The 26524-nt window shown below is 39.2% G+C and overlaps 1 protein-coding gene across 23 annotated transcripts in view; it reads left to right on the forward strand.

The window, feature by feature from the left end:
• The window catches only part of TFDP2 (transcription factor Dp-2), a 207625-nt gene that overhangs the window by 109903 nt on the left and 71198 nt on the right, over positions 1-26524 (forward strand). For 4 of the 23 annotated variants that reach the window (XM_069563857.1, XM_069563847.1, XM_069563866.1 and 1 more), the window contains one exon: positions 20712-20796. The exons of 9 other annotated variants lie outside the window; for them this stretch is intronic. In XM_069563857.1, coding sequence (XP_069419958.1) covers positions 20766-20796 — 31 coding nt within the window. In that variant the 5' untranslated portion in view covers positions 20712-20765. Of the gene's footprint in view, positions 1-20710; positions 20797-20944; positions 21311-24118; positions 24363-25481; positions 25735-26524 lie in introns of those variants that run through there. 10 more of the 23 variants (XM_069563910.1, XM_069563923.1, XM_069563934.1 and 7 more) reach the window with 10 other exon arrangements.

Here is a 26524-nt window from a genome sequence, read left to right on the forward strand (position 1 = left end):
TCTCATCCTCTGTTGTCCCCTTTCCTCCTGGCCCTCAGTCTTTCCCAGCATCAGGGTCTTTTCAAATGAGTCATCTCTTCGCATCAGATGGCCAAAGGATTGGACTTTTAGCTTCAGCATCAGTCGTTCCAATGAACACCAAGGATTGATCTGCTTTAGGATGGACTGGTTGGATCTCCTTGCAGTCCAAGAGACTCTCAAGAGTCTTCTCCAACACCACAGTTCAAAAGCATCAATTCTTCTGCTCTCAGTTTTCTTTACAGTCCAACTCTCACATCTGCACATGACTGCTGGAAAAACCATAGCCTTGACTAGGCAGACCTTTGTTGACAAAGTAATGTCTCTGCTTTTTTAATATGCTGTCTATGTTGGTCATAACTTTCCTTCCAAGGAGTAAGCGTGTTTTAATTTCATGGCTACAGTCACCATCTGCAGTGATTTTGGAGCACCCAAAAATAAAGTCAGCCACTGTGTCCACTGTTTCTCCATCTATTTGCCATGAAGTGATGGGATTGGATGTCATGATCTTAGTTTTCTGATTGTTGAGCTTTGAGCCAAGTTTTCCACTCTCCTCTTTCACTTTTATGAAGAGGTTCTTCTTCACTTTCTGCCATACAGATGGTGTCATCTGCATATCTGAGGTTATTGATATTTCTCCCAGCGATCTTGATTCCAGCTTGTGCTTCATCCAGGCCAGCATTTCTCATGGATGTACTCTGCATATAAGTTAAATAAGCAGGGTAACAGTATACATCCTTGACATACTCCTTTCCATATTTGGAACCAGTCTGTTGTTCCATGTCCAGTCTAACTGTTGCTTTCTGACGTGCATACAGGTTTCTCAGGAGGCAGGTCAGGTGGTCTGGTATTCCCATCTCCTTCGGATTTTCCACAGTTTATTGTGATGCACAGTCAAAGGCTTTGGCATACTCAATGAAACAGAAATAGATGTTTTTCTGAAACTCTCTTGCTTTTCCAGTGATCCAGTGGATGTTGGCAATTTGATCTCTGGTTTCTCTGCCTTTTCTAAAACCAGCTTGAACATCTGGAAGTTCATGGTTCACGTATTGCTGAAGCCTGGCTTGGAGAATTTTGAGCATGACTTTACTAGGGTGTGGCCACTGCTGAGTTTTCCAAATTTGTTGGCAGATTGAGTGCAGCACTTTCACAGCATCATCTTTTAGGATTTGAGGTAGCTCAACTGGAATTCTATCATCTCCACTAGCTTTGTTCATAGTGATGCTTCCTAAGGCCCAGTTGACTTCATATTCCAGGATGTCTGGCTCTAGGTGAGTGTGATAAACACCATCGTGATTATCTGGGTCGTGAAGAGCTTTTTAGTACAGTTCTTCTGTGTATTCTTGCCGCCTATTCTTAATATCTTCTGCTTCTGTTAGGTTTATACCATTTCTGTCCTTTATTGAGCCCATACATATGAAATAATAATTCCCTGTTTCCCTTCTGTAGCTACTGGTAACTATTGTTCTAATTTCTGTCTCTGAATTTGATGATTTTAGATACCTTATATAATTAGAAACTTAGATTGTTTGTCCTTTTGCATCTGTCTTTTTGTACTTGGCACATTGTTGTCAGAGTTCATCAATGTCAGAGCATGTATCTGACTTTCATTCCTTTCTAAGGCTTGTTTAGGTTTTTTGAGACCATGTTCATGAAGGATATTGATTAGGAATCTTCTTAGTATTTCTTTGTTAACAGTTTTGATATCAGCATTGTGCTAGCCTTAGCAGATGAGTTGGAAATTGTTTTCTACCATTCTGTTTTCTGGAAGGGCTTGTGTAGTGTTAGTTTTACTATAAATATTTGGTAGAAATTGATCCGCCCATGTTGCTGCAAATAGCAAAATTTTATTTTTTATAATTGAGTGGTGTTTCAATGTATGTGTGTATGTGTGTGCATATCACTTCTTCTTTATCCATTCATCTGTTGCTGGACACTTAGGTTGCTTCTGTTACCTTTCCTGTTGTAAATAGTGCTATGAATATTGGGCTGCGTGTATGTTTTCAAATACTGTTTTTATTTGCTATGAATATGTACCTAGGAGCAGAACTGCTGGATCATATTGTAGTTCTATTTTTAGTGTTTTGAGGAACCTTCATACTATTTTCCATTGTCAGTGTAACAATTTACATTCCCACCAACAGTGCATGAGAGTTCGTTTTTTTTTCCACATCCTCATCAACGTTTGTTATTTGTGGTCTCTCTGATAATAGCCATTCTGACAGGTATGAGGTGATACTCCCTTGTGATTTTTGAGTGCATTTCTCTGATGATTAGCATTGTTGAGCGTCTTTTCATATGCCTACTGGCCATTTGTATGTCTCTTTGGGAAAATATCTATGTAGGTCTTCTACCCATTTTTTGATTGGGCTTTTTGCTTTTTAGATACTACATTGTATGAGATGCTTATATATTTTGGATATTAACTCCTATTGGTCATATGATTAGCAAGTATTTTCTTCTATTCAGTAGATTGTCTTTTTATTTGTTGTTGGTTTCCTTTGCTCTGCAAAAGTTTTTAAGTTTGATTAGGTCTCATTTGGAAAAAGCAAGAGAGTTCCAGAAAAACATCTATTTCTGCTTCATTGACTCTGCCAAAGCTTTTGACTGTGTGGATCACAATAAACTGTGGAAAATTCTGAAAGAGATGGGAATACCAGACCACCTGACCTGCCTCTTGAGAAATCTATATGCAGGTTAGGAAGCAACAGTTAGAACTGGACATGGAACAACAGACTGATTTCAAATAGGAAAAGGAGTACGTCAAGACTATATTGTCACCCTGCTTATTTAACTTCTGTGCAGAGTACATCATGAGAAACGCTGGACTGGAAGAAACACAAGCTGGAATCAAGATTGTCGGGAGAAATATCAATAACCTCAGATATGCAGATGACACTACCCTTATGGCAGAAAGTGAAGAGGAACTTAAAAGCCCCTTGATGAAAGTGAAAGAGGAGAGTGGAAAAGTTGGCTTAAAGCTCAACATTCAGAAAACGAAGATCATGGCATCCGGTCCCATCACTTCATGGGAAATAGATGGGGAAACAGTGGAAACAGTGTCAGACTTTATTTTTTTGGGCTCCAAAATCACTGCAGATGGTGACTGCAGCCATGAAATTAAAAGACGCTTACTCCTTGGAAGGAAAGTTATGACCAACCTAGATAGCATATTCAAAAGCAGAGACATTTCTTTGTCAACTAAGGTCCGTCTAGTGAAGGCTATGGTTTTTCCAGTGGTCATGTATGGATGTGCGAGTTGGAGTGTGAAGAAAGCTGAGCACCAAAGAATTGATGCTTTTGAACTGTGGTATTGGAGAAGACTCTCGAGAGTCCCTTGGATTGAAAGGAGATCGAACCAGTCCATTCTAAAGGAGATCTTGGGATTTCTTTGGAAGGAATGATGCTAAAGCTGAAACTCCAGTACTTTGGCCACCTCATGCGAAGAGTTGACTCATTGGAAAAGACTCTGATGCTAGGAGGGATTGGGGGCAAGAGGGGAAGGGGACGACAGAGGATGAGATGGCTGGATGGCATCATGGACTTGATGGACATGAGTCTGAGTGAACTCCGGGAGTTGGTGAGGGACAGGGAGGCCTGGCGTGCTGCGATTCATGGGGTTGCACAGAGTCGGACACGACTGAGCTACTGAACTGAACTGAACTGAGGTCTCATTTGTTTATTTTATTTTTGTTTCCTATACTTAGGAGACATATCCAAAAGATAGACTACTACAATTTATGATATAGTGTTCTCTGTTTTCTTCTAGGAGTTTCATGGTTTCAGGTCTTATATTTGTATACAATGTAAGGAAATGTTCTAATTTCATTCTTTTCTATGTAGCTGTCCAGTTTTCCCCGCACAACTTATTGAAGAGGTTGACTTTCCCTCTTGTATATTCTTGCCTCCTTTGTTGTAAATTAATTGGCCGTACGTATGAGTTTATTTCTGGGCTCTCTGTTCTGTTGATCTGTGTATCTGTTTTTGTGTCAGTTACATACTCTTTTGCTTACTGTAGCTTTGTAGTATTGTCTGAAGTCAGGGAGCATGATAACAGCTCTGTTCTTCTTTTTCAAAATTGCTTCAGTTATTCAGAATCTTTTAGGACTGATTGTTATAGTTTTGTGTAAAATGCCATGACTGTTTTAATGGGATTGGGTTGAATATATAGATTGTCTTGGGTAGTATATTTATTTAGACGGTATTAATTCTTCCAATCCATGAATAAGCATAGCTCTCTGTGTTATCTTACACTGTCTACAGTTTCCCAAATATAGATCTTTTACCTTCTTAGTTAAGTTTATTCCAAGATATTTTATTCTCTTCGATGCAGCGGTAAGTGTGATTTTTTTCCCCTTAATTTCTCTTTCTGGTAGTGTGCTGTTAGTGTATATGAATGCAATCTACAGAAATCTTTCTGTAGGTTAATTTTGTGTCCTGCCACTTTATCAAATTCATTGATGAGTTCAGGTTTTATTGGATTCTAGGATTTTCTATATATAGTGTCATGACATCTGCAAACAGTGACAGTTTTACTTCTTCCTTACTAATTAGCTTCCTTTTATTTATTTTTTTCTTGTCTGATTGCCCTGACTAGGACTTCCAATACTCTGTGAAATAAAAATTATGAGAGTGGGTATCCTTGTCTTATTCTTAATCTTACAGGAAAACTTTCAGCTTTTCACCTTTGAGTATAATTTCAGCTGTGATTTTATCATAAATGGCCTTTATTATGTTGAGATATGTCCCTCCAGACCCACTTTGATGAGAGTTGTTTTAAATCATGAATGGCTGTTGAGTTTTGTCAGAAGTTTCTTCCACATCTATTGAGATGATCATATGACTTTTGTTTTTCAGACTGTTAATGTGGTTTGCCCTTGGGTTTATAGTGTACATCTTTAAGTTATTACAGTCTGCTTTCAAAGAATTTATGTCATATTTTGTATACTTCCATTTTCTTTCTTTTGTGCTATTAATAGCATGCCTTTAATTTTAAATGTTATAAGCCATATAATACATTATTAGTGTTCTAGTTTAGACTCTCAATTATCTTTTCAAGTGATTAAACTTAGGAAAAAAATTTCTTCCAGTCTAGTAAAGAGAAAGTCGATATAGTTATTTTAAAGTCCCTTTCTGATATTTTCAACATCCAGGTCATGTATGAGTCTCTGTTTCTTGGCTACTTTTTTTCTTTCAGTAGGGTTTTTTTCCCCCTTTTGTGTACATTTTACAATTTTAATTTAAAGCCTGATGCTTTGTATAGAACAGTAGAGCTTAAAATAAGTAGCATTTATACTTGGAAATGGGCACGCTTCTACTTCTATTATGGCATTTGTGGGATTTAGTGAGTCAGTCTGGAGTTGAGCTGGGTTTGGCTTCTGATGTTGCCATGATTATGTTCAGTGCACCTCAGAGGAAAAAAGAGGTTGTACCTTTAAGAAAAATCTTGGTCTTTGGAAAAGGATAATGATTATGAATATTGCATGATGGGAAGGCATGTGTGAATCCTATGAGAATAGGGTGGGTATAAGTTTTTATAGAAACAACAAAAGTTATCTTTAAAAATATAATTTAACAAATCATCTTGTTAAGTCACAAGCAGTGCTGCTTATGTATGTTTCTTATGAGGTAATCTAGCAAGGGAGCAGAATATTCTTCCTTGTTTCAAGAAAGGCAGAACCTGAAGCTCTGGCATTTTATGGACACGCAGTGTTTCTGCAGAGGAGTAGGGAGGTGATCTGTGCCTGGTGCAGGCGGCATTACTCAGCAGTGCTCTCAGTGGCAATGAACTCTCAGTGAGGCCGTGTGAAAGACTACATTGGTGTTTCTCTAGCTTAAATACAAACTGCAATCCCCTGAGACCTTTAGAACAATACTTCCCACCCTCAGAGGTTTTGATGGAGTTGGTTTGAGATGTTTTTTGGACATGAGATTTTTAGGTTTCCCAGTTGATTCTAATGTACAGCCAAGGCTGAGGGTATTTCCTGTCAAGGCTCACAGAAATTCTGTGAGCTGTTGGAGACTTCGAAGTGTCTGGAAATTTTGCATTAGCAGGTGGAGAAAATACCAGTGATATTTAAAGTATTGTCATTTCTGTGATATAAAGGAAAAGCAATTGTTCTATTGTGTACTAAGAAACAACTTAGTATAAGACAGGTCTTGAAAAAATAAGTATTTTGAAGTTGACCGTTGTTCCAAAGCAAATAAAAATTATATATTGCCATTTCCATCAAATATTGTTAGAGTTTTAAAAAGCTAGTAATGTCTCCCACCACCTAGATCTTGGTTTCTAATACTGTTCTCCAGTAAAAACATTCAGGGGCTCCATGGAAAAATAGCTAGTCTGTTTTTGGGCAGGAAATATACAAAATGAACCTGGAGTGTCTCATGGGACCAGAAAGTAAGGAAATATTGAAAAAAAAGAAAAAAGTTGGAGCATGCCAACCCAACACAGGAGCCAACCTAAAAAAGATCTCAGTGGCCAAAACTGGAGCAATTGGAGCAACAAAATAAATAACGTAATGTTGGATTTTAACCTGAAGTTAAAAAGTAACCATAAACAAATAGGTATTCATATAAGTAAGTGACTGAATAGATAAGTAGGGGAGAAGAGACAAGTCTCCTGTACAGAATTCCAAAAGATGATGTAGTTTACTTCCTGCTCAAGGAGGTAGAGCTTAAACCCTCCCACTGCTCCATTTCTTGCAGTGCTTCCAGACAGTAACTCCTGTGAATATGCGGTGGAGGTGGGGCAGTAACTTGACAGTGGGGAAACCTAGAAACAGCAGTTCATCCAGGTGATCCTCAAAATTAGCATTAATAGTCATAAATTATTTTGATAGCATATGCCCTTGAGACAGTGTAACGAGATCTTCCCAATAACCCATAACCCTAATCTAACAATGAGAAGAAAAAAAAAAAACAGAAAAATCCAGACTGTGGCTTTCTACAAAATGCCTGACCAGTACTTCTCAAAACTGTCAAGGTCTTCAGAAACAGGGCAGATCTGAGAAATGGCCACAGACCAGAGGAGAGTAAACACCATTCATGTTTAACTCCTTGCAGCTCCATGGACTGCAGCACATCAGGCTTCTCTGTCCTTCTCTATCTCCCAGAGTTTGCTCAAACTCATGTCCATTGAGTCGGTGATGCCATCCAACCATCTCATCCTCTGTTGTCCCCATCTCCCCCTGTCTTCAGTTTTCCCCAGCATCAGGGTCCTTTCCAGTGAGTCAGCTCTTCACATCAGGTGGCCAAAGTATTGGAGCTTCAGCTTCAGCATCAATCCTTCCAAGAATATTCAGGACTAATTTCCTTGAGGATTAACTGGTTTGATCTCCTTGCTGTCCAAGGGACTCTCAAGAGTCTTCTCGAGCACAACAGTTCAAAAGCATCAATTCTTCGGACCTCAACCTTCTTTATGGTCCAACTCTCACATCTGTACATGACTACTAGAAAAACCATGTAAACCATGTAAAAAGCTTAAAAACAAAATCTTCCTCTATCAAATTAACAAATTTCTAGAATTTGTTAGAATTCTAGAATTCAATTTCTTAGAATTATGACCTGTATTGGCAAAGGTAAGAAAAGTTGGTATCTTCATTTCATATCCACTTTTTATCCTGTTTATTCTTTTCTTTTTATCTAAGAGTGTGAATTACCACAGGCACTCTGGGGAGCAAACTGGTAATAATGTTCAATTGCTGAGTTGTGTCTGACTCTTTGGCAACCTTGATAGGTAATAATTTTGATAGGTAATAATACCTATCAAACCCCTTGAATGGGTTTTGTTGACCAAGTGCAAACCCTTCTGACTCAAGTAAGAGACCTGAGTATAGAGGTAATTCTTTCATGAGTTATTATGGCAAAAATAAAGAGACTGTGTAAATATCCATTTATAAGGAAACAAAGTATGATGCATCCACTCAGTGGAATGTTATGCATTCATGATTGTCTTTAGAGAATATTTATCGAGGTCTGATAACTTTCTTGTTGCGTTTTAGTCTTCTGGTCAGAATGGCATTCATAATCCTGATTTTTTTTTTTGTATACATGAGAGTGAAAAACATTTAATGGCTGGTTGTATTATTTGATAGATGAGGAAACAGGGACTTGAAAATGTCCGATGAGATGCCCAAGTCTTATGGCTAGTAAGTGACTAAAGTAAGAGCTTTTTAAGTGAAGTATAGTTGTTAATATACTATTATTTTGGTTTCAGGCATGCTACATAGTGATCTGATATTTACATATACTAAGAAATTATCACCATGATAAGTCTAGTCACCACCTGTCCCCATACAAAGTTACTGCAATATTAGTGACCACATACCTTGTGCTGTCTGTTACATCCTTGTGGTTTATTTATGTTATAACCTGAGGTTTTGTAACTCCTAATCTCTTTCACCTATTTCATCCCCTCTCCTTTGTGGCAACCACCTATTTGTTCTCTACATCTATGAGTGTGTGTTCATTTCATTGTGTTTCTCTGTTTTGATTTTTGGATTCCACATGGCTCTGTTTTTTCCTCCATGTTCTTTGCTTTAGCCCCAAGTAAGAAAATAAGTGGGTTCCTTCTACTGTTTTGTGTAAATAACCAAAATTAGTAAATTTCCCCCCAAACACTCCCGTATGTGTATTTTACTTGTCTTCCTCAGTTTCAGTTTATTGGCTTTACTTGTTTTAAAAAGCTGATTTTTAAAAAAAAATTATTTATTTATTTTTAGCTGTGCTGGGTCTTCCTTCCTTTTCTTTAGTTGCAGTGAGTCTGGGCTGCTCTCTAGTTGAGGTCTGTGGATTTCTTGTGGCAGTGGCTTCTCTTGTTGTGGGACACAGGCTCTGGGGCACACAGCTTCAGTAGTTGCAGCGTGTGGGCTCAGTAGTTGCAGTTCCTGGGCTCTAGAGCCCAGACTCAGTAGTTGTGGTGCTCAGGCTTAGTTGCTCCGCAGCATGTGGGGTCTTCCCGGACCAGGGATCGAACTCTTGTCTCCTGCGTCGGCAGGTGGATTCTTTACCACTGAGCTACCCGGGAAGCCCAGTTTACTAGCTTTACTTATAATTATGGGTATTATATGAACCTTTTCACAATTCTATTCTTCTACATAAAATTCTCTTCTCCCTGCTTTTACCATGGTCGACACCTCCCCATCTTCCCTTCAGAGAAATCTTCCTGACCACCTGTTTTATGTGAAAGACCATACCTGTCATGCCCCTTCCTAGCTCTCTAATGCCCACTAGCTTCTTTCATAGCAGTGAGTACAGTTGATACTTTCGTATGTGTTTGCTTGTTTCCTTCATTAGACTGTTGACTTCCTGAGGCTGGGGATTGCTTTTCCCTTCACCAGTGTATTTTTAGGTCCTCTTCTTATGGCTGGCAAATTTTAAACAGTAAATATGTGTAAGTTGAATGAAGAAACTTAATTTTTACAGCTGTAAACAGCTCTTTAAGAATTTGTCATATACTTTAATTGAGTTTAACTTAAATTTTATAGATGTTATTCTTATAATACATGTTTAATTCATCTTATCTATATTGGTCTTGATAGTTTAATGTATTTTATGTAGGAATCTGGGCTTCCCAGGTGGTGCTAGTGGTAAAGGACCCGCCTGACAGCACAGAACATGTAAGAGATGCCTGTTCGATCCCTGGGTCAAGAAGATCCCCTGGAGGGGGGCATGGCAACCCGCTCCAGTATTCTTGCCTGGAGAATCCTTTGGCCAGAAGATCCTGGCAGGCTACAGTCCACAGGGTCACAAAGAGTTGAACAGGACTGAAGCGACTTAGCATGCACAGCATGCATGTAGCAATTTAGAGGAGAGAAGTCAAGTTAGAGGTGAGGAAATCTCTTAGAGTAGAGGTGGAAGTACTGCCGGCTGCTCAGGAGTGGGTAGACTTTGAAGAGGTTAAAGAAAAGGGAAAGACATTTTGGACAAGACTCTTGTATACTTTTTAAATACACTATATATTTATATAGTGTATATATAAATAGTCGACTCTTTGCGACCCCATGGACTGTAGCCTATCCGGCTCCTCCGTCCTTGGGATTTTCCAGGCAAGAGTGCTGGAGTGGATTGCCATTTCTTTCTCCAGGGGATCTTCTTAACCCAGGAATCGAACCCGGGTCTCCCGCATTGCAGGCAGATGCTTTACTGAGCCACCAGGGAAGCCTATATATATATTTTCCTGTGAATCTAAAACTTTGCTAAATATAAATCAGGAAAATTGAGGAAACAGTATAGCATCAGGTGGCCAAAGTATTGGAGCTTCAAGTTCAGCATCAGTCCTTCCGATGAATATTCAGGACTGATTTCCTTTAGGATGGACTGATTGGATCTCCTTGCAGTCCAGTGCACTCTCGAGTCCCTGGTAACCACCATTTGTTTTCTGTTTATATGGTATTGATTACTTTTAAGTACCTATATAAGCTGAATCATACAGTATCTGTCTTTTTGCGACTGGCTAATTGCACTTGGTATCCTCATGGTTGATCCATGTTATAGCATATGGCAGAATTTCCTTCCTTTTCAAGGCTGAATACTATTCCATTGTGTGTATATGTGACATTTTGCTTATCATTCATCTGTCAATAGGCAAATGGGATGCTTTCATTTTTTAACTATGGTGGGTAATGCTGCCATGAGCTTAGGAGTACATATATCTCTTTAAGAGCCTACTTTTAATTAAATATGTCTATCAGTTGAATTGACCCAGCAGTATCATGATAATTCTATTTTTCATATTTTGGACAGTCAGCATTCTGATTTCCATAGCAGGCGCACCATTTTACTTTCCCACCCATAGTATACAGGCGTTCCTGTTTCTTTACATCTTCACCAACACTTGTTTTCCGAGGTGTTTTGATAGTGACCCATCCTAAGGAGTGTGAGGTCTTACATCATTGTAATTTTAATTTGTATTCCCATGATGATTAGCAATGTGGAACATATTTTCATGTGGATATTGGCTATTTGTAGAAACATCTTTTAAAGACCTTTGCCCATTTTTTAATCCGAATGTTTGTTTTCTCTTGTTATTGTTGAGTCTTAGATTTCTTTATATATTCTGGATATTAACCCCTTGTGAGATGTATGATTTGTATGTGACGATCCACTTTTCACTTGATGCTTTCAAGATCCTCTCTTTGTTGAAAGATAAAGTTTAATTCTAATGCATCTCTTTGAGTCCATTTTATTTGGGGTTTGTTGAGCTTCTTGGATGTTCCTATCCACGTCTTTTATTAGATTTGGGACATTTTCAGCCGTTGTTTCTTCACGTGCTCACTTCTCCTTTCCTGTCTTCTCCTTCCAGAGATTTGACGGTAAACGTGCTGGTCTGCTTCATGATTTCCCACGGGTCCATTAGGCTCGTTCATCTTCATGGCTTTTTTTTTTTTTTTCCTTTCAGTTCCACAAGCTTGATAATTTCCATTGTCCTATCTTCTTGTTTGCCGATTCTTTCTTCATTTAATTATTTTATTTTTCAGCTCCAGAGTTTTTTTCTCAATTGCTTTTTAGGTGTTTCTCTCTCTTTGTTGATATTTCCATTTTATTCATGTACCATTTTCCTGACTTTCTCTACATCTTCCTTTAGGTCTTTGAGCATCTTTCAGACAGTTGTTTTAAAGTCTATCTAATCTGTCTACCATCAGGACTTTTTCAGGGACAGTTTTGCTGATTTTTTTTTCCCCTTGAATTGGCCATAATTTCCTGTTCTTTGTATGTCTTGTGATTGTTCATTGAAAACTGGGTGTTTAGATTTAATAATGTAGTAACTCTGGAAATCAGAATTTCACTCTTCCCTGGGGTTTGCTGTTGTTCGTTACTGGTTTTGTTCATTAGGAAAAAAAAAAAAAGAGACTTGTTGTGGCCTGTCACCGTACCAAAGATGAGCCTGAGGTGTAGACTTAAGGTCTTCTCAGATCTTTTCTGAGCCTTTGCCTGGGTGTGTATGGTCACTTTCTAATTTTCCCCATAGAAGCACTTGTTTTTTAATGTCCAGCTCTGGGAAGGGTAAAAAGAGAAAAAATGAAGAAGGGAGGGTGGGAAGGACACCAGTCCTTTAAATCCCCTGGAAGTCACTTCAGCCAGAGAGGAAGGAGTTGGAACAATTGAGGGAGGTGCACCAGGGATGTGCCCACTTCTTTGTCTGCACCTCTGTGAGCTGGAAGCAGCAGTCTGCAGTCAGGACACAGATGCCTGGTACTTGGCAACCGGGTCCTTTTTGCCCACCCTGGTTCCCACATGCTGTGTGCAGGCTGCTCCAGGAACACGTGCACAGCTGCCTGCCACATGGCTGGGATGGGGGAGGGGGGACTTCAAGTGCACCACCATCTCAATGGACCAGAATTAGCTGCAGTTTACCAAGCAAGCTTTCCCCTGGAAGTTACGAGACTTCATTAGTCCAGAGTTTCAAAATAGTTAACCTGAGACAGATTGTGCCCCTGCCGTTGTCGCTCAGGTGAGCAGAGATTCCTGCTGCTTGCTATTCTGCCCTCTCCCTAGAATCTTCTTTGCTGCATGAATTTTTAGGACAGGACTTCAGGAGTATCTCTGGCATGTTTGGGAAACCATTACAGAAAACTGTAGTTTACCAGTGCAGAAGACAGTCAGTTGGTGGTAATTAGTATTGAAAAGTTATCAGTCATTAAAATTCATCTGAAATCTGATCAAGACTCTGGAATTCAGGCAAAAGCCGATGAAATTTCTTTTGCTGTCAGTGGCATTCTTCTAACAGATGAGAAGCTACTGAAGGTGTTTGATCAGTAAAGGACACTTGTCCACTCATTTATTTACTAGATATTATTTGAGTATACACTGTGTGCAGTATAGTTTTCTGGACAGAAAGGGTGCAGAGATGGAATGCGAGGGCTGGGGAGAGCCAAAAACCTGTCATAGAAGATTTCACATGCTATCAGAAGTGATAGACATGTAAGTTACAAAGGAATGTGACAGATGTTACAATAAATGTCTGTCTACAGTGTTGTGGAAACTTAAAATAGGACCAAATCTCCTTCAGGACATTGGGAATATCTTAATGGAAGAGGCAGCATTTCATGGTTTGTGGGGAGGAGTACCGGTTTACCAGGTGAAGAATATTGAGAGTTTAACGGTAAGGTCATGGTCTGTTCAGGGAATTGTAACTCATTTATGCCTCTGGAGTTCTGAGAAATAGACCTTGAAAAGCAATTTGGGATCCCATCATTAAGGACTTAATGTAATCTGTTTGATGAGGAAACCATGAAAGATTTATAGGCAGGAGACTGAAATGATTTTACTTTTTTTCTCATTTAGAATAGTTTATGTGGTGTTAATATATGATATAAAGAACAATATCTAGATTTTAGTAAGTCTTTTGATTACATCTACTCATTGAATTTATATCTGTAATGAATATCCATAGTCATTAAATGCGTGGACTTTGAGAAGTTAAGAACTGGCTTAGAATCATAATGCTACCACTTTGTAGCATTTATACAAGTTTTTGATGTGGTGTGAGTGACAGTCTCTCAGTCGTGTCTGACTCTCTGCAATCCCATGGACTGTAGCCCACCAGGCTCCTCTCCATGGAATTCTCTAGGCAGGAATACTGGAGTGAGTAGCCATTTCCTTCCCCAGAGAATGTGGTGAACCTCCCTTCTCTCATCTGGATAATGGGGCTTCTTCATAGTTTCTGGGCCCTGCTGACTGGGGAGAAGTAATGAAGTCTCTATTGGATGGGGAAGAAGTCAAATGAAACTTGACACTAGATGTACTAACGTCTCAGTGTCTCTAAGGACTGAGTGAAGGTAGATTTTGAAGCAGATTTGAGAGATGGCCATAAAAAAGGTGTACATTTAACTTCAGTTCAGTTCAGTTCAGTTCAGTCGCTCAGTCGTGTCCGACTCTCTGCAACCCCATGAATCGCAGCACGCCAGGCCTCCGTCACCAACTCCCGGAGTTTCACTCAGACTCACGTCCATCGAGTCGGTGATGCCATCCAGCCATCTCATCCTCTGTCATCCCCTTCTCCTCCTGCCCCCAACCCCTCCCAGCATCAGAGTTTTTTCCAATGAGTCAACTCTTCGCATGAGGTGGCCAAAGTTCTGGAGTTTCCGCTTCAGCATCATTCCTTCCAAAGAAATCCCAGGGCTGATCTCCTTCAGAATGGACTGGTTGGATCTCCTTGCAGTCCAAGGGACTCTCAAGAGTCTTCTCCAACACCACAGTTCAAAAGCATCAATTCTTAACTTACAAGAGGTAATTAGTTCTAAACAGAATTTTATGTGTTTTGCATCAAAATCTGGGGAAGGGAACCATTGAAGGTGTTTAAGCAGGAAACCATATGATCCAGTTTTTCCAAACTGCTTAAGTTGTATCCCAATATAATTATTAATAGTGTTTCCCCCTTTACGCTCAGGGGTTAACCCAATTTGGATAATAAATTATGTGGCCAGTCACTTTCTAAAGCAAAGATATAGTAAGAACAAAGGGCCATGGTTGAGCCTTGTAGAATACAAGTAATGAGAAAATAATAAAGAAACCAGCCTCTGCTCAAAGTGAAACAGGGAAGAAATAGTCTTTAAAAACCCAAGAGAGAATAGTTTTAATGGTATTAACGAGGTGAGATTTGTGAGATCAGCAAAGTCAAATTAGCAAGGTTATGGACCATAAGCATACATTAATTTATCAAGGTGGAGCTCCTTGTCTACTCTAGTTAGTACAGTTTCTTTTGGGGCAGCTGGAGGGAAGTCAGATGGGTTTGTTTCTTTTAGTATAAGGGCTGTGTCTTTCATTTTTATATCCTTAGTGCCTAGATCAGTAATTGTTATGTAGGAAGTACTTGGTGCATTTTTTAAGAATTGAAATATAATTAATAGTTTGTAAAAAGGTGAGATAGTAGCCATAGATACTACACTTAAAAACAGTTCAGTCAAATGGAAAGGAGGATGTTTTTAGTTCGGCAGCAGTTAGAAAGGAAAGATCTCTTCATCTTAAACATTAAGATGAACTCGGTGTAGAGAGAAAATTAAACTTTCTGAAAGGGGAAGGAAGTTTGAAACCTAAAGTTTCTGCTGCTTAGAAAAGAATCTATTGTGAAGTGAACAGTGTGGCCTTACACCCTCCCCTGCCCCCAACCCCTCCTTCCACCAGGCACTGCCCAACCTTTGAAGATTTATGAATATGGTCATTGGAGTCAGAAAATCTAGAGCTAAATCTTGACTTTACCTTTTACTAGATTCGTGGCAAGTCATTCTAGTCTATATTCTATCATTCTGTTCTGTATTCTCTTATATTTAAATGTCTCAGAGATTTAGTTTACTTTTTTAATTGAAATTTAATTAAAAGAGACTCTAATTTAGAGTAAAAATTTTTTTAATGTCATGCTAACTTTTTTCATTTTTTAAACCCAGAAATTCTTGGCCCTAAGTTAATACTTATAATGACGTTGACTTTCTTCTTCAAAAAAAAGTTTAACAGATAATGTGTGCATGTGTGTGTGCTCATTGCTTTAGTCATGTCCAACTCTTTGCCACACCATGGACTGTAGCCTTCCAGGCTTCTCTGTCCATGGGATTTCACAGGCAGGAATACTGGAGTGGGTAGCCATTCCCTTTTCCAGGGGATCTTCCTGAACCAGGGATGGAACCTACATCTCCTGTATTTCCTGCACTGCGGGCAGATTCTTTACCCCTGAGCCCCTGGGGAAGCCCTGATAATGTATGCACCTGACCAAAATTCAAGTGGTAAAATGGGGCATACTCAGCTAGAGATTTTAGTGTCATCTGTGAGATGCTGATCTCTTCCTCATCTCCCCAACTACTACACTTTACAAGATAATGTCCTTCTGGCCACAGTTGATTATCCCAGCACATCATTGCTTTGACAGCATTTCGCTAAGGCAAGCACCTGACCCCCGTTCAGCCATCGAGTGACTTCCTGGTATGGTAAGGCTCAGGCTGAGAGAAGGTTAATGGAATCTGTAAGATATGAACTAGTGATACATCAGTAGCCATGTTTCCCGCCAGCTGGAGAATGCTGATCTATAGTGAAAGAGAATCATGCTGACGTGAGAGAAAATCGGGGAAAAGAAAGGAGTCAGTCAAACACAGTCTTAGCACCCTTAGAGTTCCTGAGACCCTCTGCTTCCTTGACCCTCCTAGTTTGGATTCTGTTACTCTTTCTTGCATTCAGTGAGCAAGTTGAGGCAATGGGTTTCTTTTCAGGTCAGACTAGCATGAGAGGAGTTTATCTTCTAATTCAAGTAATACCTGAATTTCGATGAAATATTCTGCCTCCAATGCTCATGTTTTCTCCCCTGCAACACATTCTTTCTCTAGGGCTAAAATCTTAGGTCTGAAGTTCCTTTCCTTCCTAACGTGTGGGCTTTCCAGGTGGCACAGTAGTGAAGTATTGAAGCCTGCCAATGCAGGAGACATAAGAGACTCAGGTTCAATCCCTGGGTCAGGAAGGATCCCCTGGAGATGAAAATGGCAACCCACTCCAATATTCTTGCTTGGAGAATCCCATGGACAGAGGAGCCTGGCAGGCTATAGTTCATGGGGTCGCAAGGAGTCGGACATGACTGAGCACACTCTCCCCCCCCCCCTCCACCACACCACCCCCAGTCTGTTATCTCTAACTCCTTTGATTTCTTCCCCTTCCATAGATCCTTCTCCAAGGTACTGGCAAATGCCTCCCTCATCCTGGAAAGCCTTCGCCTTGATTCTTTGGGCTCCATTAAATTCAGTTGTGACTAAAACATGCATAAGGATTTTGGTAGAAGTTTAGAAAAGGTCATAGATTGCGGCCAGATTGGGGAAAATTTAGACAGCAGTCTTAAGTCGTTTGCTATTATTGTATTGCTAGACCAGAGATACTTAATAGAACTTTCTGTGATAATAGAAATGTTCTGTGTCTGCAAGCTGTTATCCACATGTTGAGGACTTAACATATGTCTAGTGCAACTGGGAAATTGAATTTTTAATTTTATTTAGCTGTAGTCAGTTTAAATTTAAATAGCCATCCAAAGCTAAGGCTGGAGCCCCCCTGGTGGCTCAGTGGTGAAGAATCTGCCTGCAATGCGGGAGATCTGGGTTTGACCCTGAGTCGAGAAGATCCCCTGGAAGCGGGCATGGTATCCCACTCCAGTATCATTGAACACAACTAAAGCGACTTAGCTCACATGCACGCATGAGGCTAAGGCTACCAATGTTGACAGTGTAGCTCTAGGCATCAGGAAGTCATCAAAAGATATAGTTTTTATTTATTTTGTTTTTAAATCAGGGAAGTGATGTGTGTTTTATAAAAAAGAAAAGTGTGGAAACTGTGTGGGCCTTTGGATGGTGAGGAAGAGGCAAGAATGGAAAATCACTTTCTATCATGTGCCTGTAACAAGGATGGGAACGTAGGTAGGTGAGCTGCTTTGGGACAGTAGAGGTGGAGTTCAGAAGTTGCATTGACTTCGTGGGACATGTGGACAGAAATGTCCAATAGGCAACTACAAATAAGAGTTGAGAGCAGAGACTAAGATTAGACGTGTGCATGTTTGTAGTCATCTACGTAAAGGTAATAAAGCCGTAGAAATGGGTTATGGCCTCCAAAGAGGGAATAGAAACCTTGGATGAAGGAGCATCAAAGCCAGAGGCTTGGAAAATATTTACATTTAAAGGGTAGAAAGAGGGAGAAGATGTGCAAAAGTCAAGTCACTATGTGATATTTTTAAGAAACCAGCACTTATCCTTGCAAGTCGTAGCAGGAACCCTTTGCTTTAGGCATAGCCCTCATCAGAGAGATTAGACATTTTACTTGAAAATGCGAATAAGTATATCCCTCATGATATGGATCTGGCAGAGAGCTGTAATAAGCAGCCATGGGGCAAGTAAAAACTACCATTGTGCTATCATAGTGTCACTTCTGCCTGTAGAATCATACATGTATCTGTAAAATATGATTAATCTTTGGTCAGGTTGCCAATAAACATAGCAGAGCTTAGTGCAAGTGAATCAGCGTATAAACCTAGGGAAGGGAATGCCTCGAGTCCGTTAATGTTTGCTAGATAATCAATATATGTAATCAGTATTATAAATAATATGATGTGTACGTGTATTTTCTTCTCTCTCTCCTTCCTCCCTCACTTTTTTCCTTTCCTCCCTTCTTTTCTCTCACCCTCCCTCATTCCTTTCTTCCGTCCTTGTTCCTTTCTCCCATGCTGTGTGGCTCATAGAATCTTAGTTCCTTGACCAAGAATCAAGCCCCCTAATCACTGGCCTGACAGGGAATTGCCTTAAACTGATTCTCCATCTAAGATTAAGGAGAAACTGTTTGGGAGAACCTACATTGGATGCATTTTATTCTGCAAATGGGAAGACTCCTGGAATTTCCCCACAGTGCGTCACACGCTCGTGAAGGTATACAGAAGGCGGTGCTCATGCTGCCTTCTTAGAGGGGCTTAGGAGTAGATTCAAGGATAGTGTGAGTGAAGGATTTGGGAGTTGAAAGAAGGCCCTGGCAAGGAGGGCAGATAAGAAGACACATGGAAGAATAGAGGTAGGCTTGAGATCAGAGATCAGGAGCAGACAGTAGGGGGTATGTCAGTTTGCTGCGTAGCTCATTGCCGGATACAAAGGAAAGGTGAATGGTAGTCAGGGAGAAGCAACATTGCGCCTGCAGGACCAATGAAATCCTACTTTGCCTCCATTTTTTTTTTTTTTAAAGATTTATTTATTTATTTATTGGCTGTGCTGGGTCTTCGTTGCTCTGCAGAGGCTTTCTCTACTTGCAGGGAGTGAGATCTGCTCTTCGTTGTGTGTGGGCTTTTTCTTGTTACGGAACATGGGCTCTAGGTGCATGCGGGCTTCAGTTGTTGTGCTGCACAGGCTTAGTTGCTCTTAGTTGCATGTGGGATCTTCCTGGCAAGGGAATGGAACTGGTGTCCCTTGCATTGCAAGGCGGATTCTTAACCCCAGGACCACCAGAGAAGACCTGGCTCCATGTTATTTTATTGATTACTTGATCTCAGTCATCACAACATCTTCCTGACCTCAGGTTACTGTTAATTTATTGTACTAACTATTCCGGACAGAATATTTGAACATGTAAATCGCTGTCTAGTCCTAGGGATCCTAGAAGTAGGATCCATGTACCTGACTACTAGAAACTTTAATTTCATTTTGCTTTAAGACTGTAACAGAGTAGGTATGACCTTTTCTAGCCCCGGAATATCCTGGCCTCGGATGACATGGGCTATCACTTCGGGCTGGCCTCGTAGGTCAGAGGTATGTGCTTATTTATTGTGTTGTTTCTGGTAAGGCAGTCAAGAACAGTGAGCAGCAGGGATAGGAAGATTGTTTTCAAGTGTGGGTGTATAAACAGAGGTATTCATACTAGGTTTTAATACTCAAAACTGATAGGGTGCTGTGTAATTTTCAAGTTTCTTGTTTTGTTTTTAATTCAAAATGCCCCTGAAAAATGATGGTCTACAAAACCTTAGTGTATAGAATTTTAACTGATTCCTTTACTCAAATATTACAGTGACCTCATATTTATTACTGAAAACAGATTTTAGATCTGAAAAGCTACAGGCCCATTGAGGTTGTATTTTTCAGTTTCAAGCTAATAAGTATTTGCAGTTCAATTTAATTTACATTGTACAGTATCTTTTTTGACATATTTCTGTGTGTAAGAGGTGGTAGATACATAATCCATTTATAAAGAAAAATTTGGCTAAGAAAAAGCTCTGTTGGAGTTTTTTATTCAGTATATGTTTATTTGAGTGTCTAACAGTCTCTGTCTTAGCCACTGGGGTATAGCAATGAAGCAAGCAAAAGATCCTTGCCCTCTGGAGTAAGCTATACTTTCAAGGGAGAATATTTCACAATAGGTAATAACTAATCAAAGGAAGAAGGGTACCTTAGTCATCCAGGAGTTATACTTTCAGGGACCTGAGATATAAGCAAACCCACTGGAGACAGGGGTTTATTACATTTGACTTTTGTCTGTTGTGTTCCCTGCTGTATCTCAGAGCCCAAAATAGTGCTTGGCTCATATGTCTGTTGATGAGAAGTGTTTATTGTTTTGAATTTGTATAATCAGAGACATGCACTTTAATAAATGATTTTGCACCTAGCTAGTTGAAAAATTTATCATTTCCTTTACCTTTTTATATTTGTTACCTACTTTTTGTTTCTCTTGGTGTCCTCATGGCCCAATGCAGGAGCACCTTATTAATATTAATAATTAGTCATATGGTAATCTGATACGGCAAAGGTTAGATTTGGAAAGGAATTTAAGAGGTCATCTTTTGTTCAGCTTCCTGCCTAGGAAAAAACAGTAAGATAATTAGGTATGTATTTTTAATTAATCATTTAAAAAACTAGGACAACATAATTGGGTTCTCTCTTGGGAAAGTAGTGAAAGGTACTTAACCCTAGATATAAAGGTACTAACCTGAAAAAATGAGAACTTCTAACTGTGTGGGAAAGTGAAAAAAAATTGAGCACCACTAAGCTGCTCTTTGTTGATATCAGAAATGGGCCTGTCATTCATTTTGGCATTGAAGCATAGCCTCCTATCTCAGGGGGCAGAACCAGGACTTTTTTTTTTTTTTTCTCCCAGAGGAGCTGGACAGTTATTACAGGTTGAAAAGGCTGACCAGTTTTTCAAGAGTTTCTCCTTTTTTTCCCCCCTGCAACTTATGGTGCTTTTGCTCTGCCTTCAAGATGCACTAAAATCTACTCCTTTGTGACTGCTTCGGAGCCAACAAATACCCTGACATGTATAATTCGAAATATGCAGAGTTCATGAGTAAGTTCCATCCTATTTTTTTTGCCAGTTAAAATTCAAGTGATTTTTAGAAAAGTGTTAGGATCGAGTTAGGCATTGTGTTGTTTCACCACTTTTATTTTAAGGCTATTTCTGAAAGTCTTTAATATGACTTTGTTTCTTTCTAAGTGTTTTTGTGGCATTAGACAGTACTCCTCTTTTGAAAGCCAGTAACAAAACAATTTTCTTGAGCATCTTTTTAGTTTTACTGAGAAGTATGTTAAATTGAGTGTCTCTGAGCTCGATTGCTCATGTCTGACACAGTCTCAAGTTTCCAGTGAATGGTAACAAAGACTGTAGAGTGTTGTTGGTACTGCAGTGAGAGGCATGCTTCTTTAGACCAGGTAAGAGAGATCATTTTGTTTCTTACTGCTGGGTGCGTTTTTACAGCGTTTATTTTATATTCTTTAAACAGCAGCAATGTTAAATTGGTAAACAGCCAGGAGCACGCCGATTTCAAGACGTCCTTGCTTGTTGCAGACAGGAAAACTACAGGGTATGGGGGTTGGGGTGGGCAGGGGGGAGGGGTGGAGTAAGCTTAGTTCATCACTCAGTTACTTATATAAATCAATTAAAATGTAAAAATAATTCTGGAGCTCCATTTTCTCTGTTCAAGAACCAAAGAAGCAATTAAAGAAACAAATCCTTTTAAAGGTACTTCGTGGTTCTTACTTGTGAATGCAATTCAGAAGGGAGTTTTTACTTTCATTTCTTTCCAGAAATAAAATAAGCTTTGCCTCTTACCATAAATTTTTTTTTTCCTCATTAATGAAAACTTTGAAATTGTCAAGAGTAAAATCCGCTTCCTGCGGATCTTTGGAATAAACCTGACACTTAAGAAAAATATTTCAGCTTTTATAGCTGTTTCATTCCCTTTTTTCCTAGTTCATTTTTCTTAAAAGTATTTGTGCTTTGAAAATGTCAGCTGTATTCTAATGAAGCTCAGGCATTGTTTGCTCATAAAGGGGCCGGTGCATTCCACTGCTTTATGGTTTATTACCAGGCACAGTGTGAGAGTGTGGGTGGCACCATTTGGTGTCTGCCTCTTGGCAGGGACTGCCATTATGTTAGCATTGGATTGGCAAGGAAAATACAGCGTGCAAGATCCTATATGAGTCTGGATCCTGTGAAGAAAATTTTAGCCATAAACAGCCCTGCCTGAGCCTGGAATGTGACAGCTTGCTCTCTTCAAGTGTACTCTTGAAGCCTGCATTTCAGTTACAATGAGTATTCCCCCAGTCACATCTCTGGTTTTGTGGTGTATGTAACATTTACTCGTTCTGTGAACTTCAGTAAAGTGAATGTTTCTGGATAAACTATGACATTTTAAATGGACACGGTACACTTTTCAATAATATGTTTACTTTAAAAAAAAAGTTTGAAGGAACTTAGTATTGGGGGGTGGCGGGTGGAGAGGGAGAGGAGGTCAGGCAGAGGCTTTCTTTCAGTTTGGAAAGCCCTGATGAAAAAAAGCAACAGATGTTTCTTCTGTTACAATTGAGGTTGTTTCATTCAAAATTCACAGTAGCTGGAATGGGGAGGGGCGGTCATAAATCTGACTTAATTAGTGAATAAAGAAAAAATAGTCATTTAAAATTTATTCTTTTATATTGAGGATTTGAGAAACAGTAGAGTAACATATTCCAAGTAACATACTTTTTGAAGAGGTTTTTTTTTTTTTTTAATTAAAAATAAGTTGTGTGTCATTAGTGGAAATGTGAGAAAGTTAGTGATAGAGGAAATGATCATTAAACCATATATAATATTACAGAAAAAACTAAGCCACTATAAATTATATAAGGAATACTTAGGTGGCAAAAGTTTGCACAGTAGATATTAAGGCTCAAAATGAAATTGCAGCATGAAACATCGTTTACATTTAGTGAGAGATTATTTTATCTTCAGTGAGAAGCATGAGACTTATTCCTAAAGATCTTGGAATAAGAAAATGTAGGAGAAATATTTTGAGTTTAATTGAAATGATGTGTTGTAGTTTCCCTCTTTAAAAAAAAAAGGATAGTAAGCTTAGAGCAAGTAAGCTCTTGGAGAGAGGAGAATGTTTATCTGCTGAAAAGGCTAAGAAGGAAGAAGAGCTTGGAAGCGATATGCATGAAATGAAAGCAGTCAAAAAATGGCTTTTCACTTGGTGAAGTTCATAATGAGTAAAGTAAAAATGTCTCCTTTTACAAGTAACACATAGAGAAGCTCTGTGCTCCCGTATAGTATGTGTTTATATATATTACAATTTTATGCATCTCTTAAAGTTAGCTCTTAGGAAACCAGTGCTGAGCACCAGATATTTCTGATTAGGCACTTACTAAAATGTAGCCCCCACCCTGCCCCATGAAGTTAGTAATATATGCTAGTCAGAAAATTCTTTGAACCGTAGTTCCAAATTTGCATATGGAGCAAATGTTAAACGGTTTTCTGAATGTTTAGCTGGTCTAAGGAGAGGACTGAGAAAGATAACAATGTTAAAGGAGATTATTAAAAATTTCTCTTGCTCCTTGCTACGATCTCTGGGCTTCCCAGATTTTCTTTGCTTCCCGTATTGACAACAGAATTCAGAGATTTTGAAACTTTTCAGACCATTTTTTGAATTAAGATTAAGAGTTTAAGGAATAGCAGTATGGAGCGGTTGAATTGTTTTTCTCTAAGATAACTAACTTACAGGAGCTTAAAATGGATTTACCAAATTATAGGTTTGATTAGAGTAAGAATGTTTATCATTTTGACCAAAGAATGTATATAGTGTTAATGGACTAGAGAGCCCTAAAAAAAAAAAGGTGACTTCACATGTGATATATAGCTTTCACAGCATCATGGCTTATAGTTATCAAAAACATATCACTTATGATTATAAATGTAAGTATGACAGTATATTACCACATCAGCAACAGCAGTGCAGAAGTCATTGAGACTGTTAAGCCTTCAATTTAAGAATAGCATACTGAATGAAGACTTCTGGAGTAAAATACCTGTGGTTCCTGCAAAAACTGAGGTCTGGGAGGTGTGAACTTTGCCTATTCATTTCTCTCCAATTCCGAAGACCCAGAAAGTGGCTGATTTAGATGTTCTCTTGGCTTTACCTATTTTTATGCCTTTAGAAACCATTCATGGTGACCTAGAAATCTCTCATCTCTGGTGTGTAAGTCATAGGGAAGATTTGCCGGAAGCCTATGTTTTTCTGAAAAGAAAACCTTTTTACATTGTTGTTAAGGAGCAGGTACAAGTGCTGTGCTTTAAGTGTATTATGAGCTAACTCTGTTTTGCAAGTGGGTACAGGAACCTGTGGTGTAATAACATTCTTTCTTTCTACCAAGTGTTAAGCAACCGGTTTTCAAGTGAACTTTTGGTTCTTGACTCTGAAGCCAGAGATCATCAGCAGGGGGCTTTGCTTTTGGCACTTGGCTTTCTCTTGCACAGTTTGGCAGCTCTCTTGGCAATTTCTCTGACAGAAATGAAGAGACTTCTAACTGAGCACTTACTGTGTGCCAAGTGGACCCAGTAGAACTTACTTTTTAAAAGTTTGCAGAATCTTTTCATGGGTAAGATTTTAATACAAAAGAGTTTGTTGATACTGATGTCTAAGATTTTGTGCTCTTGACAGTATGGTTTAAATGTAGCTTCAGTGATAGCTCTCAAGTGGAGGACAGTATTGAAATAAGAATATTGATAACAGTGCAGTTTTGAGTGAGTTAACAGCGTGGCATATGGAATACAATAATCCCGGTTTTTATTGCTAAGGAAAATAACTGCTTTGAAATTCTAATTCATGGGTAGTCTTTGGTCTTTTTGAGTTTGTTTCCTAAAGTTTTAAATTTGTTTTAAGAACGCAACTTTTAAACTGAATCTGTCTGTAGCCTTTGGCACCTTTTGTAAATATTAGAAAAAGAGCTTCTCTTGAAAGTGTGAAAGTGTTAGTCGCTCAGCTGTGTCTGACTCCTTATGACTTCATGGACTATAGCTCCCCAGGCTTCTGTGTCCATGGAATTCTCCAGGCAAGAATACTGGAGTGAGTAGCCATTCCTTTCTCCAGGGGATCTTCCTGACCCATGGATCGAACCCAGGTCTACTGCAGGCAGATTCTTTACTATCAGAGTGATTTATTTGTAACAGGGTCTGGGGCAAGTTAGCATCTCAGAAGGGTTATGGGCTTCTTCATGAGAGTGATTTCCAATTAAGTACCCTTGGGTATGCTAATGCTCATTGGGCCTGATCTTGTGGTTGCACCCAGCTGTGTTGATCTACTCCAGCCATTCAGTGGCTGTTGGTCCAAGATAAAATATGCTGCTTTCCGCTCGCTCTCTTTTCTAGACAACAGACAGCGTCTATGTGCCATCTGGTGGGTCTGTTGGCTCTGGTGAGGTGCTAAAAGTAGTGGCTGAAAATAGGCTAAACACTGAAAAGATATAACATGTAAGAACAAGAGACAATAAATAATAATAATAATAATAAATAAGAGTCACTTGTCCTTTCTCTTTTTAAGACAAAAATGGAGATAAGTGGAGTAGAAAGAGTCTACTTAGACACCATTACTTCCTGAATTTGAACACAGAGAAAAAGGGTACTGTAGCAGTTTGTCCCAGTCTTGCTTGATTCTCAGAATCGTCTGAGGTACTTACTTATTTAAAGTACTCATTGCCACCTGGTTTTTGATTCTTTAGGTGTCTAGTGGAGCCCAGAAACGTATTTTGATGAAGAGGGATACTACCCTCCCCCACTGTTGTCATCCTCTTTGTGTCCTATGACCAGGCACATGGGAAGAGTTACTGGGAAGGCTTGGAAGAACCAAGTCGTTTGAGGCCATATGGTAAACTTAATTATTAATCGGAAGATAATGTGTCCAACACTTGGAAATCCTAATTAAGGAGGTGGAAGTGGAAATCAAGAATTAAAAGTTGTCCTTGTCTCAGCAAGGTAAACAGAAAAAGGACAAAGGGACATATTTTAACTAAAGATAAAGAAGCCATTGAAAAACAATAGGATCCAGCCTCTAGGAGAGCTGAATGTTTTTGGATGGACATTGAAAAGGAAAAGTCCTACAAAAGAAACCCAGGGAGAATGGACTATATGATTTCTAAGATCTTTTAGCTTTGACATTTGATGTACTAAATGAAAACAGTTATAATATTCCTGATACCAGAGCTTGAATTAGCAGTTCATTTAAGAAATTAGTAGGCCCTCTTTAAATTCTGACATGTGAGGAGAAGAAGAAAGAAATGTTTTTCTCTTTTCAGATTGAAGAATCCAGGGTATTTATGGTTATGGATACCAGACGCAGGGAGAACTGGCTAATGGTTTTAAAAGGTGTCCTCCAAGTAAAAATGCTTATCAAAGCCAAGAGAAAAGACTGGATCCTCCAGGGCAAGGAAAGACTAACATAAAAGATTTACTGGTTCATTGGGAGTATGCTCTAAGGGCTGTAGAGTTGTTTTTTGGGGGGGTGGGAGGTTATGGTCACTTCAAGGATCCTCTCTGGTTCCTTGGAAAGATTCTGGTTAGGTGGTCCTTTGTGGTGGCGGGGGAAATCCTAGAAGTCTTGTTTTCTGACAGCTGCAAAAACATTCCGACTCTGGCTTCCATGCCTGTGATATATAGGAATGTGCATTTCACTTCTTCTGTCTTCATTTATGCTGTAAGGATGCTTGATTTCCATTTTGGAACCACATACACTAAAGGTCATTTTAACCATAACTTTGGAGATCTT

This window comes from Ovis canadensis, chromosome 1 (genome assembly GCF_042477335.2).
Source record: "Ovis canadensis isolate MfBH-ARS-UI-01 breed Bighorn chromosome 1, ARS-UI_OviCan_v2, whole genome shotgun sequence".
Lineage (NCBI taxonomy): Eukaryota > Metazoa > Chordata > Mammalia > Artiodactyla > Bovidae > Ovis > Ovis canadensis.